The sequence below is a fragment of the Aquarana catesbeiana genome, linkage group LG02 (genome assembly GCF_042186555.1).
Source record: "Aquarana catesbeiana isolate 2022-GZ linkage group LG02, ASM4218655v1, whole genome shotgun sequence".
Taxonomy (NCBI): Eukaryota; Metazoa; Chordata; class Amphibia; order Anura; family Ranidae; genus Aquarana; species Aquarana catesbeiana.
In genome coordinates this window covers 768,760,296-768,777,274 of record NC_133325.1, presented here as the reverse complement: position 1 = coordinate 768,777,274, position 16,979 = coordinate 768,760,296, and the positions used below count along the sequence as shown (strand labels likewise).

The 16,979-nt window shown below is 47.3% G+C and overlaps 1 protein-coding gene and 1 long non-coding RNA gene across 2 annotated transcripts in view; one reads left to right on the top strand and one right to left on the bottom strand.

Moving 5' to 3' along the window:
• The window catches only part of LOC141129325 (uncharacterized), a 38,718-nt gene extending 24,002 nt beyond the window's left edge, over positions 1-14,716 (bottom strand). Inside the window, exon 1 of the long non-coding RNA XR_012241808.1 lies at positions 14,620-14,716. This is a non-coding gene — a long non-coding RNA (uncharacterized lncRNA). The remainder of the gene's footprint in view (positions 1-14,619) is intronic.
• The window catches only part of TMPRSS3 (transmembrane serine protease 3), a 95,891-nt gene that overhangs the window by 51,870 nt on the left and 27,042 nt on the right, over positions 1-16,979 (top strand). Inside the window, exon 9 of the mRNA XM_073618066.1 lies at positions 4,666-4,761. Within this exon, the coding sequence (XP_073474167.1) occupies positions 4,666-4,761 (96 nt within the window). The remainder of the gene's footprint in view (positions 1-4,665; positions 4,762-16,979) is intronic.

Here is a 16,979-nt window from a genome sequence, read left to right as displayed (position 1 = left end):
CCCCGATCTCCTATGCCCTGATGTGCCCCGTGACCTGATGTGCCTTGTGGCCCGGTTCCCCGTGCCCTGATGTGCCCCGATGTCCTGTGCCTCAATGTCGTGTGCCCTGATGTACTTTGACCTTTGCCCTGATGTCCTGTGCCCTGATGTCCTGTACCCTGATGTGCTGTGCCCAGATGTGCTGTACCCTGATGTGCTGTACCCTGATGTGCTGTGCCCAGATGTGCTGTACCCTGATGTGCTGTACCCTGATGTGCTGTGTCCTGATGTGCTGTGCCCTGTACGCTGATGTGCTGGGCTCTGTACCCTGATGTGTTGTGGCCTGATGTGCCCTATACGCTGATGTGCTGGGCTCTGTATCCTGATGTGTTGTGGCCTGATGTGCCCTATACGCTGATGTGCTGGGCTCTGTACCCTGACGTGTTGTGCCCTGTACCCTGATGTGGCCTGGTGTGCTGTACCCTGATATGCTGTGCACTGATGTGCCTTGTATCCTGATGTGCCTTGTGCCCTGATGTGGCCTGATGTGCTGTGCCCTGATGTACCGTACCGTGATGTGTTGTGCTCTGGGCTGGTCTGGATGAAGTCCAGGGCCACATTTTTGTCCCAGTCCAGCCCTGGGTACAGGGGGGATGAAGATGACATGGGAGTTTGGTGGTAGGAAGCTGGCAGTGGAGTACAGGGGGGATGAAGATGACAGGGGGTGGGGTAGTAGAAAGCTGGATATTGGGGTACAGGGGGATGAAGATAAGGATGTTGATGATGGTGGTGGGGTACAGGGGAGTGATGATGACATGGGGGTGGGGTGACAGGATGTTAGAGGTGGGGTACAGGGGGGATGAAGGTGACATGGGGGTGGGGTGGTAGGATACCAGGGACAGGGGGATTGTGATGAGGAGGGGGATGATGATGACAGGTGGTTGGGTAGTAGGAAGCTGGCAGAGGGGTACAGGGGAATGAAGATGGCAGGGGGTGGGGTGGTAGGAGACTGGCAGAGGGGTGCAGGGGGGATGAAGATGACAAGGGGTGGGGTGGTAGAAAGCTGGTAGTGAAGTACGGGGGGGGTAAAGATGAAATGGCGGTGGGGTGGTGTGATACCAGGGACAGGGGGATTGTATTCAGGAGGGGGATGATTATGACAGGGTGTTGGGTGGTAGGAAGCTGGCAGAGGGGTACAGGGGAATGAAGATGACAGGGGGTGCGGTGGTAGGAAGCTGGCAGAGGGGTGCAGGGGGGATGAAGATAAGGATGATGATAACGGGGGTAGGGTTAGAGGTGGGGTACATGGGGATGTTGATGACAGGAGGCAGGGTGATAGGATATCAGAGGTGGGGTACAGGGGGATGAAGATGACATGGGGGTAAGGTGGTAGAAAGCTGGTAGTGAAGTACGGGGGGGGGGGTAAAGATGACATGGCGGTGGGGTGGTGTGATACCAGGGACAGGGGGATTGTATTCAGGAGGGGGATGATTATGACAGGGTGTTGGGTGGTAGGAAGCTGGCAGAGGGGTACAGGGGAATGAAGATGACAGGGGGTGCGGTGGTAGGAAGCTGGCAGAGGGGTGCAGGGGGGATGAAGATAAGGATGATGATAACGGGGGTAGGGTTAGAGGTGGGGTACATGGGGATGTTGATGACAGGAGGCAGGGTGATAGGATATCAGAGGTGGGGTACAGGGGGATGAAGATGACATGGGGGTGGGGTGATAGGAAACCAGGGAAAAGGGGAAATGTGATGAGGAGGGGGGTGATGATGACAGGGGGTTGGGTGGTAGGAAGCTGGCAGAGGGGTGCAGGGGGGATGATAAGAAGTATGATGACAGGAGGTATGGTGGTGGGATGCCAGGAGAAGGATGGGAACAGGAGATGATTAAGAGGATAATGATGATGACAGGGGATCAGTAGGTGGCATCATATGCCGGACGGCATACATATCATCAGTGCTCTGTTTGTGTGTGAGTGAGGTCACAGGTGGCTGGCAGCAGTGATTTTCCGTTAGTGTCCAGCAGGAGTGGCATGTGTTGTACCTTGAGGCTCGATGATCGGCAGGCGCCAGCTCTGGCAGGTCCTCCTCCTCCATTACGGATTAGATCAGGGAGCTGCTCAGCCCCTGTGGGCATTATCCGAGCTCTGTCTGCACATGGCAGGAGATCCTCAGAGCATGACAGAAGGGGAGGAGCCGGGGGAGGGGGACTACATGGAGCCACTCAGTTATCCTGGTCTCTCGGGCAGTGCTCAAGTGGCCGGGGAAAACTAGTTGTGCGCACCAAGGGCTTTTGCCCTGCATTAAAGTAATTGTAAAGGCTTGTTTTTTTTCCTATAAAAATAACAAACATATTATACATGCTCTGTTGCAGTGGATTTGCACGGAGCAGCCCAGATCCTCCTTTCCTCGGGTCCCTCTTCAGTGATCCTGGCCCCTCCCTCCTGTTCATTGCCCCCACAGCAAGCAGCTTGCTATGGGGGCACCCAAGCTAAGTCACAGCTCCCTGTGTCAATTCAGACACGGAGCCCCGACCCGGCCCTACCCCACCCACTTTTTCCCCTGATTGGCTAGCTGAATTTGATTGACAGCAGTGGGAGCCAATGGCGTCGCTGCTGTGTCTCAGCCAATAAGGAAGAAGAATCTGGACAGCTAAGACACTCGTGCACATCGCTGGATAGAGAGGGACCTCAGGTAAATGTTAGGGGGGCTGATACACACAGAAAGCTTTTTATCTTAATGCATAGAATGCATTAAGATAAAAAAACCTTCTGCCTTTACAACCCCTTTAAATTCTCTGAGGGCACCGACCAGGGGACATTCACTCCCACACGCAGTAGGCAAATTAGGTGGCTGCGAGGCCTCTAAGAGTGCGAGGCTTTAGGCGACCTCCTAATTAGAGAGCTGCCTCTGGCTGCAGCTCAGTTTCAGGGTCTTGGCAATCTTCTTATAGCCTAGGCCAGTGATGGCGAACCTTGGCACCCCAGATGTTTTGGAACTACATTTCTCATGATGCTCAACTATACTGCATAGTGCATGAGCATCATGGGAAACGTAGTTCCAAAACATCTGGGGTGCCAAGGTTCGCCATCACTGGCCTAGGCCATCTTTGTGTAGCGCAACAATTCTTTTTTTTCAGATCCTTAGAGAGTTCTTTGACATGAGGTGCCATGTTGAACTTCCAGTGACCAGTATGAGAGAGTGAGAGCGATAACACCAAATTTAACACACCTGCTCCCCATTCACTGTAATCTCTTCAGTGTTGTCATATGAAAAGATATAACAAAATATTTACAAAAATGTGAGGGTGCACTCACTTTTGTGAGATACTGTATATATACGCTATATTGTCGAAATTATTGGGACATCTGCCTTTATCCGCGCATGAACTTTAATGGCATCCCAGTCTTAGTCCGTAGGGTTCAATATTGAGTTGGCCCACCCTTTGCAGCTATAACAGCTTCAACTCTTCTGGGAAGGCTGTCCACAAAGTTTAGCAGTGTGTCTATGGGAATGTTTGACCATTCTTCCAGAAGCGCATTTGTGAGGACAGGCACTGATGTTGGACGAGAAAGCCTGGCTCCCAGTCTCCATTCTAATTCATCCCAAGGATCCCAAGGGTGTTCTATCGGGTTGATTTCAGGACTCTGTGCAGGCCAGTCAAGTTTCTCCACCCCAAACCTGCTCATTCATGTCTCTATGGACCTTGCTTTGTGCACTGGTCCAAATTAGAGATGGGAGTGGAGACAGCGAGGCCTTCTTGTCCACATCAGTGCCTGACCTCACAAATTCGTTTCTGGAAGAATGGTCAAACATTCCCATAGACACACTCCTAAACCTTGTGGACAGCCTTCCCAGAAGCGTTGAAGCTGTTATAGCTGCAAAGGGTGGGCCAACTCAATATTGAACCCTACGGACTAAGACTAGGATGCCATTAAAGTTCATGTGTGTGTAAAGGCAGGCGTCCCAATACGTTTGACAATATAGTGGTGTGTGTGTGTGTATATATATATATATATATATATATATATATATATACAGTATAGGGGCATGGGCTCATCTGCTATTGTCAGTAGTAAACCACCCATGAGACAGGGAGACCCAGGAACAGTCTAAGCAGGGTTGTTCTGCACTTTTATTCAGCAAGGAATCAAACAAACACAGTCCAATGTAGGAAGGCTTTGTACGGTAAGTCCATAGCCTTAAGATAAAAAAACTCAGCTCAGCTGCTAACTTAAAGTGATTGTAAAGGAAAAAGTGTTATTTAAAAATAATAACAAACATGTTATACTTACCTGGTCGTGTAATGGTTTTGCACTGAGCATCCCCGGTCCTCCTCTTCTCTGAGTCCCCCTTAGGCACTCTGGGCCCCTCCCCCTTGCCGATTGCCCCCATAGCATATAGTATATATAGAATAGAATGCATGAAGGTAAAAAAACCTTCAGCCTTTACAACCACTAGTTTCTGACTAGCAGAGTGCCCTCAAAACATACATGCAGCTCTTGTACCTTTTTAGTGTTCTGCCAGCGCTCAGCCTTTTCACTCAGCAGCAAACTCCCACAAGAAAGAAAGAGTGGTGGGCCTCATTAATCTTGCATTTATAAGGAAAAAAACAATAAAAAAAAAAAAAATATATATATATATATATAATATATATGTACCAAATATATCTTATATCACCAGGCCTTATACAACCAATATGTCTTCCACACTATGGAGAAGATTTTCCAGAGGGTAAAATCTGCTGGATATCTGGTTGGGGAGCCACAGAAGATGGAGGTAAACTAAACTTTCTTTTTTTTTATTGTCTGAAATTTTTATACAGATATTACATGAAGAAGCATTCATACAGTATCAGCCACTGTCCATAAGGAGCTCACAATGTAATGTCCCTGCCATGGCCATACACATAGACACCCAGAAGGGCCAGTTTGGTTGGAAGCCCATCATCCTATCAATGTGTTCTAGAAATGTAGGTGGAAAGTAGAGAACTGGGAGCAAACACACAAAAACACGGAGAGAATGTACATACTATCAAAAAAGGGGAAGGGGATAAGGGAAAGGACATGGACCTTTTGGCAAGAGCGTCAACTGGCCAGGTCAATGATAGGAGTTCCGACTCATCCAAGTGAGGATGGAGTTCACCAATGAGGACCAATATGGGAATCAGAACAGGCAGAGGGTATGGAAAGATATCCTCAAAAAAGGGGGTCTGTACCCTCAAGAAGGGAGGTGAGAACACACAGCGGAGTACGCCTAAGATAAGCTTTATTGAAAAGTTGCACACAAATAAACAATTTGTAAACATTCACAAAAGATGGCAAAAAAGTTTAAAACTACAACGTTGTCCTTCTAAAAACACACTCCCGGGATACCAGCCATGCCACATCCATCCATACGAGACAGTAAACAGGTTAGTAAAGATGACATGTGAAAAGGGGTCTAGAGGGGTCCTGGGAAACCCAAGGTGCACTTGCAACTGCATGCTAGGTGCCTACATCGAGGACATCCAGGCCCACTTATGCCCTGTGTCATCACTATAAAGTGCAAAGGAGAGGGTCTGTGGCCGACCAGCATACAAATACAGCAGTGGACGTTATATCGAAGTTCTGAGTTCCTGTTGTATTCACCAATTCAAAGCCACTGCTGTCTGCACGAACCCAACAAAAAGCAGCAACATAAGGGCTCAAAACCGAAATGGAGGGGATTCAATGTCAAGAGGTATGCCATAGGGATGAATGATGCAAATGGTGATGGGGCAATTCAAGTGTGGTCACTCGGTATCAAGGTGCAAGTCCAGGCTAATTACATAGATTTATGACACAATCGGTGATCACATCACTGCTAGTGCCACCCTAGTACGGGTGGTAGAATGCTGTATGGGTTCAGAATGCTGTGCCTGGGTTTCCCTCTGCCTGAGACACCAGTGCTGCTGACAGGGGGTACCAGGGGGCCTCATGTAGCGGCCCCAGCACAGAGGGGGCAATTACAGAGGAGTCAAAACATAAATAAGAGAGAGAGGCGACAGGCAGCTGCTGTTGCGGTGGTTTTTAATAAATTAAATGTTTAAAAACAATCCACTCACTCTCCATGTCATAGCTGTAGGCATGTTAGTCTGTGAAACCCGCTGCCCCATTCTCCCCTCCGATCCACGCTGCTGTTTCACTGAATCGCTGGAGGAAGCCAAGGATACAGAGCCGCGGGGAAACTGCAGTGAGCTGTTAGATAGCCTGGGACGCTATGACCAATCAGAGCATTCCGGAGGTTTAACCAGGCCTCCATCATCAGAGGCTGATAGTTCACATGAGTTTCCTACGGCTCTCTGTTTCCTCCAGCAATTCAGTGATAACAGCAGTGTGGATCAGAGGGGAGAATGGGGCAGCGGACTTCACAGACTGACATTCCTACAGCTCTGACATGGAGAGTGAGTAGATTGTTATTAAACTTTTAATGTATTTAAAACTACCGCACCAGCAGCTACCTGGCACCTCTCTCTCTCCCTTTTGTTTTGAAACTGCTGTAATTGCCCCCCCGCCTGCTGCTCCATGGTACCCACTGACGGCTGCCATGGGGGTATTGGGGAGAGGAGGATTTGTGCTGGTAGGGGAAGAAGATTTGTAATAGGAGGGGATGGGGCTAATGGCACCCCAATTGCAAAGCAAAACTTCTTTTGGGTGATAGGCTTCCCGCGATTCTATTTTCCGCGATTTTGCCACGATTAATCATGTCACAATCGCAGCAAAATTGTGCCACAGTTGGGGTGCCATGCCGTGCACCGCTAAAGTGTTCAGGTTTGGCTTGAAGAACAGGTGGCAACCCTATGTTGCAAGCTTAGTGTACAGCCATCTCTGGCTGGCCACTCACTTCCGGTTTTACTTCCGGTTTCCGCAATTTTCAATTCCTGTTTGTCGTGATTGGATATAGGCAATCAGATGGTAGATCGCCTCGGCATCTGATGAACCACCCTGATGAAACCCGCGTGCTAGGTGGGTGAAACACGTTGGTGTAGCGCCCTATGCACTCCCATTTATCCAACCATGCCCAGGCGATCTACCATCTGATTGCCCATATCCAATCACGACAAACAGGAAGTGAAAATCGTGGAATCCGGAAACTGGAAGTAAAAGTAGAAGTGAGCGGCTGGCCGGCTGAAGATGGATGTACACTAAGCTTGCAACAGGGGAACCCGAGTGACTGGCAGCACCAACATCACCGGGCAACAGCGACAAGTGGATGTCCTCAATGTAGGCACCTAGCATTCAGTTGCAAGTGCCCCGTGGGTTTCCCAGGAGCCCTTCAGACCCATTTGTAGGTGTCATCCATTAAGTTTTTACACTGTCAGGATAAGATGTACATGATTGCAGGTTCGGTATAGATTTTACCAATACTGGAGACACAGGGTATACAGTGGGCCTAGATGTCCTAAAGGTAGACACATAGCTTGTAGCTGCAAAAGCCCCGTAGGTTTCCCAGGACCCCTCTAGACTCCTTTTCACGTGTCATCTTTACTAACCTGTTTAGTGTCTTGTATGGATGGAAGTGGCATGGCTGGTATCCCGGGAGTGTGTTTTTAGAAGGACAACGTTGTCATTTTAAACTTTTTTGCCATCTTTTGTGAATGTTTACAAATTGTTTATTTGTGTGCAAATTTTCAATTAAGCTTATCTTAGGAGTACTCTGCTGTCTGTTCCCACCTCTCTTTTTGAGGGTATGGACCCCCTTTTTTGAGAATATCTTTCCTCACCGTCTGCCCATTGAGAATGTACACACTCCATATGGATGATGCCCTTGGAGGGAGCTGAAAAATAAGGCTACTAACCAAAGGGTCAATTTATACTACAGGGCAAAAACCAGATGTACCATGTTACCATATACCTACCCAATCATCGGGATAGGTTTGATAAAACCAATGACAACTCCTTCCCTCTCCTTAAGAACAGGCAGATAGTTTTCCCTCTAAGATTGGAAAATGTTTATGGCCATGTGCTCTAAGTGGCTAACGCTACACGGGGCACAAAAGGGCAAGGGAAAGGCGTCACCTGCCCACTTCCTATTTACCGATGAAGCATGTCCAAAACTGATCACACTTGCACCTAAGGTGTTACGGCATTCTAAGGTACTGTGGATAAATCCACAGCAATAACCTCCAGCAGGTATCTTCTCTACTACGTCAAGAGTCTACCTTCATGTGGACCAATTGGTGTTCATGTGGGAGGAGAAACCCTTTGATAGAGAGTATTGAAGGAATACTAAGGTACCCCTTTGGCCCTATTGGTGGAGAGAAGAAGTCTTCTTATTCTTTGTGTATTGTGTGACATTCTTTGCTCAAGGTGTAGTGCTTTTTAAAGAGTTCTGTCCAGCCTGCAAATACTATTTAGGGCTTGTTGGCCCACTTTTGTTTAAAAGGAAAAGTAAAAGTTCAAAAGACGGTTGACCTTGCATGGGTTTCTACCATCGTTTCAGAACATAAAAGAGAATTCTCCTTAAGTCTCCTGTCTTCCTCTTTGCAGAGCTGTTGCTCAGGCATCAAGCTCCGGCCTTTGGGATGGTCCCTCAGACCACCTCACAGCAGGCAGCACTTTGCTCACATACAGCTCTGTACCTCTGTTTCAGCTTTCCCAGGTCCCTCTGCATTTTTGCAACTACCTGCTGCACTGGCCAACGCCCTGACCTGGGCAGGAACCTTCTGTCTCCTGGGTGGAACCCTGAATTATGGCCAGCCCCATAAGTATAAAGGGTGTGCACACCTCCACAGACACAGCCTGCTGGTGTAGTGTAACGGTCACAGCCAAATAATCAGACCAGTGGTGATGTGCAATCTCTACTTTATTTAACAGTGAACTTCAACATCAATTGTACTGGAAATCGTGCGAAACTGGGTATACAGTACAGAACATTGATATGAACCGTAAAGGAAGAGGATATAACAATTTCACTGCTGTTCAACTAATGTCCACAAGGTGGAAGCAGCGTGTTCTGAGTCCAATCTACAGATAGAAATGAAAACTTAAGAACCTCACATGTTCCAAAATGGTAATCGTTCGTTCCACAGACTGTGAGCTGAGTGGACCTCCTGCTGACACAAACTTTACGCTGGCACTGCTTTCTACTTGCTTTGGTCAGGGGGTTCTGGTGGCTGGACATAGGGCCAACTCACTTCATGGACAGCTTCCACCAATGGACTGTAACAGAGTCCTCTCCAGTGACTGGGGTTTGGAAAGATACTGCGTGCTCTTGTGCTCACTGCTGGTGGTCCGCACACCAGACTTAACAGGGGAGGACCCAGCACCTGGGAACAGCTCACTTGACCAGTCACTGCTGTCCCATCAGGCAGGATCTGTCTGAGCACAGGAAGCTGGGTGGAGCTGACTTTTATATCCAGGAGCTCAGAGGATTGTGGGGAGTTGAGTTAAAGGGACCTGCACCAGAATCTGGACAAAAGGGCATCCCAATACACTGGTCTCTGGTAAAACCTGGACACAGGGGTAGAGTCTTCTTCCCTTCCAAAACTCTTTAAAGGAACCCTCTGGACTCCAGGCCCCAATCCAAGCGTTGCAAAACCGGGAGAAATCTGAAAAGGCTCAAAACAGACATTCTGGAGCCCATCAATCATCATCCGTGAGAACCCTGTGTGCCATTTACTTCTTCTAACACAGTGGCACAATAGGGGTAGCATTGTCACAATTAAATAACGTACAATTGTATTATTTTAACTTAAGGCTTCATATTTATATTTGGCACCTTTAAAGTCCCAACCCTACGGGAAATAGGGATTGGTTTTGGATAATTCAGGGATGTGGTGCCCTGGTCCCTCCTCTCTCCAAATTCAGTGGTTTAATGCTAACAAAGCATTTTTCCTTTCTACCAGCCTGTTTGACTTGTGAGGAAAAGATTCTGTCCAGATAGATCCTGCGGTCTGATGCGGATGCTAATGGCTGATGATTTTGCACATTGGATTTTATTTAATACCAATTTGTATAACTGGCTGGTATACTCTTCCCAGATATTTCTATCCTGTATATAGTACTACTACATGGGTATATTATACGGACTAGCATTTTATCATCCCACATTGAATATAATCTATATTATCCAGTAGAGATAAGTCTGTCCAATTGAATTTTTTCTAGCTACACCCTTGATTTATTAACAACCATTAAAGGGATCCTGAGGAAGCCTCAAGATAGGCGAAACACGTCAGACCTGACTCTCTGGATACATCTTTATGGTCATCTTTATTGGATATTTAATCATTGGGATGTGCAGTTATCAATATGTTTTTATGCATTTTGATACACTAAATGTCTGTTTTTAACAGAGTTAATATGTTTAAAATGTTTTTTTTGCTAATTTTTTGGGCACCCTAAATATCCCCATTTGGTCATGAATTTTTCATACTTTAGGGTACATGAGGAAATCTCTCTACTATCACATTTTGACATTTTTGTGGATATAGCCCAACATATGCAGATGGGGTCTCCTACACAAAATTTTAGGGTATTAGGAAAATATTTAGAGTGACTGCAGAGCTGCACACCCCGCTCACTTTATATAATATGTCTAGCAGACTGGAAGGGCGGGCAGCAAGCAATTCCAGATGCAGCAGGAAGGAGTGATGGAGGAGGGTGACATGATCTGGAAGGGGCCCCATCGTCATTTTGCGGTAGGGCCCCATGAATTTAAATAGTGCCCCTATTGCAATCCCAAAGCAATCAGACCTCAAGAAAAGATGTGAAAAACTCACTTTCCTCTCCACAGACGGGTAGAACAATGCCCATAGAGGATCCACTAATATAACTGGAATCTGCTAGCTAAGAACACTGAGGGCCACTTGACATTAATAACCCCATGTAGCATTTATTTCAGAATGGATGGAATAATTTGGAGGGCTGAGATTTCACCCATAGACATAAGAAAATAGGGTATAGGCAGTGGCAAAACTAACTGATGGGGTCCTAAGACTCCCTGGCCAATCGGGTCTCAGGACAGGACCACTTCCTGATTGGCCGGGAGGAGAATCAGGAAGACAATAGAGAGTGTGAATTCGCTATTGTCACACAACTGGGTGGGCTCAGAACAAAGTGCTCGAGGGTGCCACGAGCCCACCCTGTGAAGCCTATTAGAGCCTCAGGCTCGAATAATGTGCTTAAAAAAAAAAAAAACCCAGTTGGATTCCATGCGTCCGGCACCCTGCATGTAGATTAAGGGCTGGGCACATGAAATAGGGGGGCGGTGCCCCTGCACCCCGTATGAACAGGCCGCCACTGGGTATAGGATATTGAGACATTTGTGCATCCACCAATTTTTTCTTGTCATCTTCATAGATTAATAACACACACCTTAAAAATGTTGCCAGCAGTGGTGAGCCTCACGTTTGTGTCCCAATACAACAGTTTATCTCTAACACAACGAGGTGTGGAAGCATATTTTTTGGAGCAAGGTATACAGATTTTTCACAAATTTATTACCCTCCATTCCCCTCTTTTCATCCAGCTCCAGTGTCCCTCTTTACCCCCCAGGGGCTGGAAGGACTGCAAGATCACATGACCCCTGTGATTAGCTGTCCTGCTGGCTTGTGTTCATTACTAGATCAGTGTCTACGGCAGCTCGGTCACTGTGCTGGGAATGCACGGTGAGCCCTGACTGATCTCTGTAGTTGCGGGAACTCCTCAAGTTTCGCTAGCAGAAGCTTTTCAGTTTTACTATTACTTTCTCTCCATAACTCAGCAACCCCACCCAACAGGGACTTAGCAGCCTTTCAGACTTCAAAGGGGGGAAGGGGGCAGAGACTTTACAGATTCTAATGTGAACTTTCAGGATGAATTGCGCCACAGTGTTTGCTTTTACAGAGTTCAATCAGAGCTTATTTTAATGCAGACTGCATCAGCCAATCACTTCTTATAAAATTTGGGGGTTCCAGTGAAATCTTCTCACCAAAGATCTTGACTTGGTTCCATTCCACCTGTGAGTTTTGGTCACGCTTGCTCAGGGCTGGATCTAGGGGGTGCTGGGGAGATTTTAGTTGTGCTTCTCCAGGTTTCTGAGAGTGCATCCACTGATTCATGACCAAGTACAGACAGTTGATGTAAGGAGGCACACTGATAGGGACAATCCATGTAAGGGAGCACACTGATTGGGACACCTTTTGTAAAGGGCCACTCTGATGGGGACACCTGATGTAAGGGGGGCACTCTAATGGGGATAATTGAGCATATGTATAGGGGGACTCTGAAGGGGACACTGATGTAAGGGGGCTCTCTGATGGGGAAATCTGATGAAAGGGAGACTCTGATGGGGACACTGGTGTAAGGCTGTCTGATGGAAAACCCTGATGTAAGGGGCACTCTGTTGAAGATCCTGATGTAAGGGGGGAACTCTGATGGGGACACCTGATGTAAGGGGGAACCCTCATGGGGAAATCTGATGTAAGGGGAAACTCTGATGGGGACACATGTTGTAAGAGGGAACCTGGATGTAAGGGGGCACTCTGATGGAAAACCCTGATGTAAGGGGCACTCTGATGGGGACACCTGATGTAAGGGGGAACTCTGATGAGGAAATATAATGTAAGGGGGCACTCTGATGGGGACACCTGATGTAAGGGGGAACTCTCATGGGGAAATCTAATGTAAGGGGGAACTTTGATGGGGACCCTGGTGTAAAGGGGCACTCTGATTGAGAGCCGGATGTAAGTGGGCACTCTGATGGGGACACATGTTGTAAGGGGGAACTTGGATGTAAGGGGGCACTATGATGGAAAACCCTGATGTAAAGGGCACTCTGATGGGGACACCTGATGTAAGGGGGAACTCTGATGGGGAAATCTGATGTAAGGGGGCACTCCAACGGGGACATCTGTTGTAAGGGGGACCTTGGATGTAAGGGGCCACTCTGATGGGGACCCCGATGTAAGGGGGCATTGTAATAGGGACATCTGATATAAGGGTTCACAGGTTCTCTTTAATCACCCTAATCTAACCACAGCCTAATACATACTAGTGTTTTCCAGGTTGTGACACTGTATGACAGATTGTCAGTGACTCACAGACAGTGTTGACATTATGCCCCCCTTTTTGTTATACTGCACCCCCAGATCAGATAGCTAGATCCGGCCCTGTTCCCCCTCCATTGAGTATTTCCACACTTCTTTTTTGCATATACAAAATAAACAAATAACCCCTGTATTGTGTTCTATATGTTCTATAATAATGGTCAACTCCATCTAGTTGTCATAAAGTGGTATTTTTTTTGATTGAGGTATTTCAAGGAAATACTGCATTATGGTCAATAGAAGGAGCCGATGATCATAGCAAATTAACATATTAGACACAATACAGTGATAATTTGTGATGGCTGTTGCAAATCAAATGTTTTTTTATAAATAGACCCACACGAAACTATAACAAGACCAATGGCATAGAAGCTATGCAAAGAAGCAAGCAAACACTTCCAGGGATGTCAATCTTCTAGGCCCCCCTGGCTCTTGCTGGTTCCTCCTGCTGACCTCTGTTTTACTACTATGTAATGAGTGGAGGTCAGCAGGAAGAACCAATGAGAACTGTGAGCACCCAGGCCATCAACGCTCCTTGGAAGAATCCGTTTTGGAAAAAATTTCACAGTATTGGAGTGGTGTTTGTGGCTGGGACAGTGGGAGGGTAGACAAGAGAGTCGCTTTAATCATTTGTTTTTGTTGGCAAACACATCATGACTAACTCCAGCCAAAGGTATTTTTTTTTAAGAAAGTTTTTATTTTTGTCTGAAACTCCAATGGACATTTTTTCCTTCACCTGTCCTTGTGACCAGTGGTGTATTTTGGTTTTGTGCTGCCCTAGCCAAGACTAAAATTGGGCGCCCCCCATCAAAATTTGTCCTACCCCTTCCTTCACAAGGAGCTATGCAGGGTCTCTAGTTGCTATGTTGGGTCTCTGGTTGCTTTGCAGGGTCTCCCGTGGCTATGTGGGATCTCTGGCAGCTGTGTGGGGTCTCTGGTGGCTATGCAGGGTCTTTTTTGGCTATGTGGGATCTCTGGTGGCTATGTGGGATCTCTGGAGGCTGTGTGTGGTCTCTGGTGGCTATGCAGGGTCTCTGGTGGCTATGTGGGATCTCTGGTGTCTATGCAGGGCACTGGTGGCTATGCAGGGTCTCTGGTGGCTATGTGGGATCTCTGGTGGCTATGCAGGGCACTGGTGGCTATGCAGGGTCTCTGGTGGCTATGTGGGATCTCTGGTGGCTATGCAGGGCACTGGTGGCTATGCAGGGTCTCTGGCGGCTATGTGGGATCTCTGGTAGCTATGTGGGATCTCTGGTATCTATGCGGGGTCCCTGGCAGCTATGTGGGGTCTCTGGAGGCTATGGGGGGGTTTCTGGTAGCTATGTGGGGTCTCTGGTGGCTGTGTGGTATCTCTGGAGGAGGGGGGGTGAGAGAGAGAGGAGGGTTGAGAGAGAGAAAGGGGGGATGAGAGAGGGAAGGGGAGTGAGAGGGAGGGGAGTGAAAGAAAGGGGAGGGGGTCAGAGAGAGGGGAGGGGATTGAGAAAGAGACAAGGGGGTGAGAGAGAGGGGGGCTCCCCTATCCCTCCATACTACACTAGGAAACGATCCCATCCCCCCTCCCGAAAACAACTACCACGGACTCTCACCTTCCCGCAGCCTGCCGGCTCTTTCTTACCAGTTGTGTGTACCGAGGCTGCCAAGACACGATCACAGCTCTGGACACCGACCTGCTCTGCCAATTGAGTTACTTCCGGGATCGGAGGTTGCAGCCACCTCCTGCTTCCGCTTCGCTCCCCTGTCACCAAACGGTCAGTCTGCGGCCGCCCCTGGTGTCACCTCTCTGGCTGGGTGTCCGCACCCTCTACACCCCTGTAGCGACGCCACTGCTTCTCTGCAGTCCTCGTAGTGTCTCTTCTACCTGGGGGCAGCCCCACCCCACTGAGAAATGCCACCCAAGGCAAACGCCTTGTTTGCCTTTAGGTAGATGTCAGATGATAGCAGATGTCCCTGCTTGTGAAACCGGAGCAAGAAAAGGGTTGTGTAGTTGTCACTACGACAGGAAGGTATATACAGTGATGTCGAACCTTGGCACCCCAGATGTTTTGGAACTACATTTCCTATGATGCTCAGCTACACTGCAGAGTGCATGAGCATCATGGGAAATATAGTTCCAAAACATCTGGGGTGCCAAGGTTTGCCACCACTGGTGAACAATGCCAAAATTTTGGGGAAGACCCTTTTCTTCTCTAGCCCCCCCCCCCATGCACAAAGCCAGCTCCATGGCTTGATGGGTTGGTGTGGAGGAACTCAACTTGCCTGCACAAAGCCTTGACCCTTTTTAAGGATAAATGTGGGATTTTATTGAAAAAGAATGTTTCTGTATATTGCAACATGTCAGGAATTTATTCAATGTAGCGTTACTAAAAGGCCAACGTTAAGGCAAACACTGTCATTATCATTTTAATATACAAACCCTGGATTTAGAATAATTCATTTTTTGATGGCATCACTCATTGAAATGGCCATAAAAGCAGGAAGCAAATAAGGTATCGAGAGCAAAAAGTTACATCAAATACCATTTGTATTGTTGCCGCGTTTCTCTAATCCCCGAGCAAAAGTCTGTTTACCGACCCTTTCAAAGTAACCTTATTTTCCGCATACCACCACCTTTGTGTTCCACCCCTATGAGGAGACCGTACCTCTAAATAGATCGTCCTGTTTTCTTATCACAATAGACCTTGTGTGATTTACCGTGTTTGAAATCCTTTTTTTTTTTTTTTTCTGTAAATAGACTTAATAATAGTTTTATCGAGTGTTTAAAAAGCCTCGGACTCTGTGTTGTCACCTCACATTCCTGGTTTGTTTTCCCCGAGTCTTTTTAATATATTTTCACCTTTTTTTTCCTCCTTCTTTTATAATTGAAATGGCAGATCGGCTCAGGCAAGCTCTTTGTGAAAGATATTTAAATGAGGGATTAAGAAACAGCTTATTCTTCTGCTTAATGCCCGCTGCCGAATTCATTGCATCACGCACGGTTGCCATGGCAACGGCTGTATTATTACCGATTCACCGCAGCTATGGAATCGCAGCAGGTGGCAAAGTTAGCGAGACGGGCGGAAAAAAAAAAAAAAGGTTTCAGTACTCGAGATGAAATGTGGAGGAAAAAAAAAGAAAAGAAAAATGTATAATTTGTGTTGGTGTTCTGCTCCATCTCTTGACGCAGCGAGGTATTTGAATTTAACGGAAATCATAACAAAGGTATAGATGGAAAAGAAAAAAAAAAGACCTCCGCTTTATTTAAACTAGAGGCGATGAAAGTGGAAGGAGGTGGGTAGGTAAATGGTACCCACCAATATTGAATGTCTTGATTCACGTACTATCCCCATCTATCCCCATTAGGTTCTGATTTCTGCGGTGGTCCTGAGTTGATGGATTCTATGGTATGTGCAGAGCTTGCCTGCTGGTCCCATAGGTTCTAAGAGATTTCCACTGTCTTCATCTTCTCAAGACTTTTACTATAGTGCCCTGGAGCTTACTTTAAAGCATTCCTTTCAGTCTTGCACAGTTGGACAGGCTCCTCTCCCATTCTGAAATCACTTACTCCAATTTCACTGCACACTGTGAGCTTCTTACGGTGTGCATTAGAAGCGACAGCAAGTCAGATAAAGCCCGCCTCATTTCCTGGCTGGAAAACGTTCAGAATCATATAGCTCCTCCCCAGCCGGACTTTCCCTGGCCCGCCCCCTTATACATTGGCTTTCAGTTAATTCAGTAATAGAGGCCCAGCATCCCCTAGGGTGGTCTACATGCAAATGCAGCCTGCCTAGGAATGTCCACTGTACCAGACTGATATCCATCCATAAAGGCATTTTGATATTTGCATAACTGCTGGCAAGAGCCAGCCCACTGCTTGCATCAGGACTGAGGACTCCTAAGAGGAGTACTGAGGCAGGGTGCTGTGATGCTTTAGGGAAGCTAAATGATGATGAAGGGGGGGACCAATGAA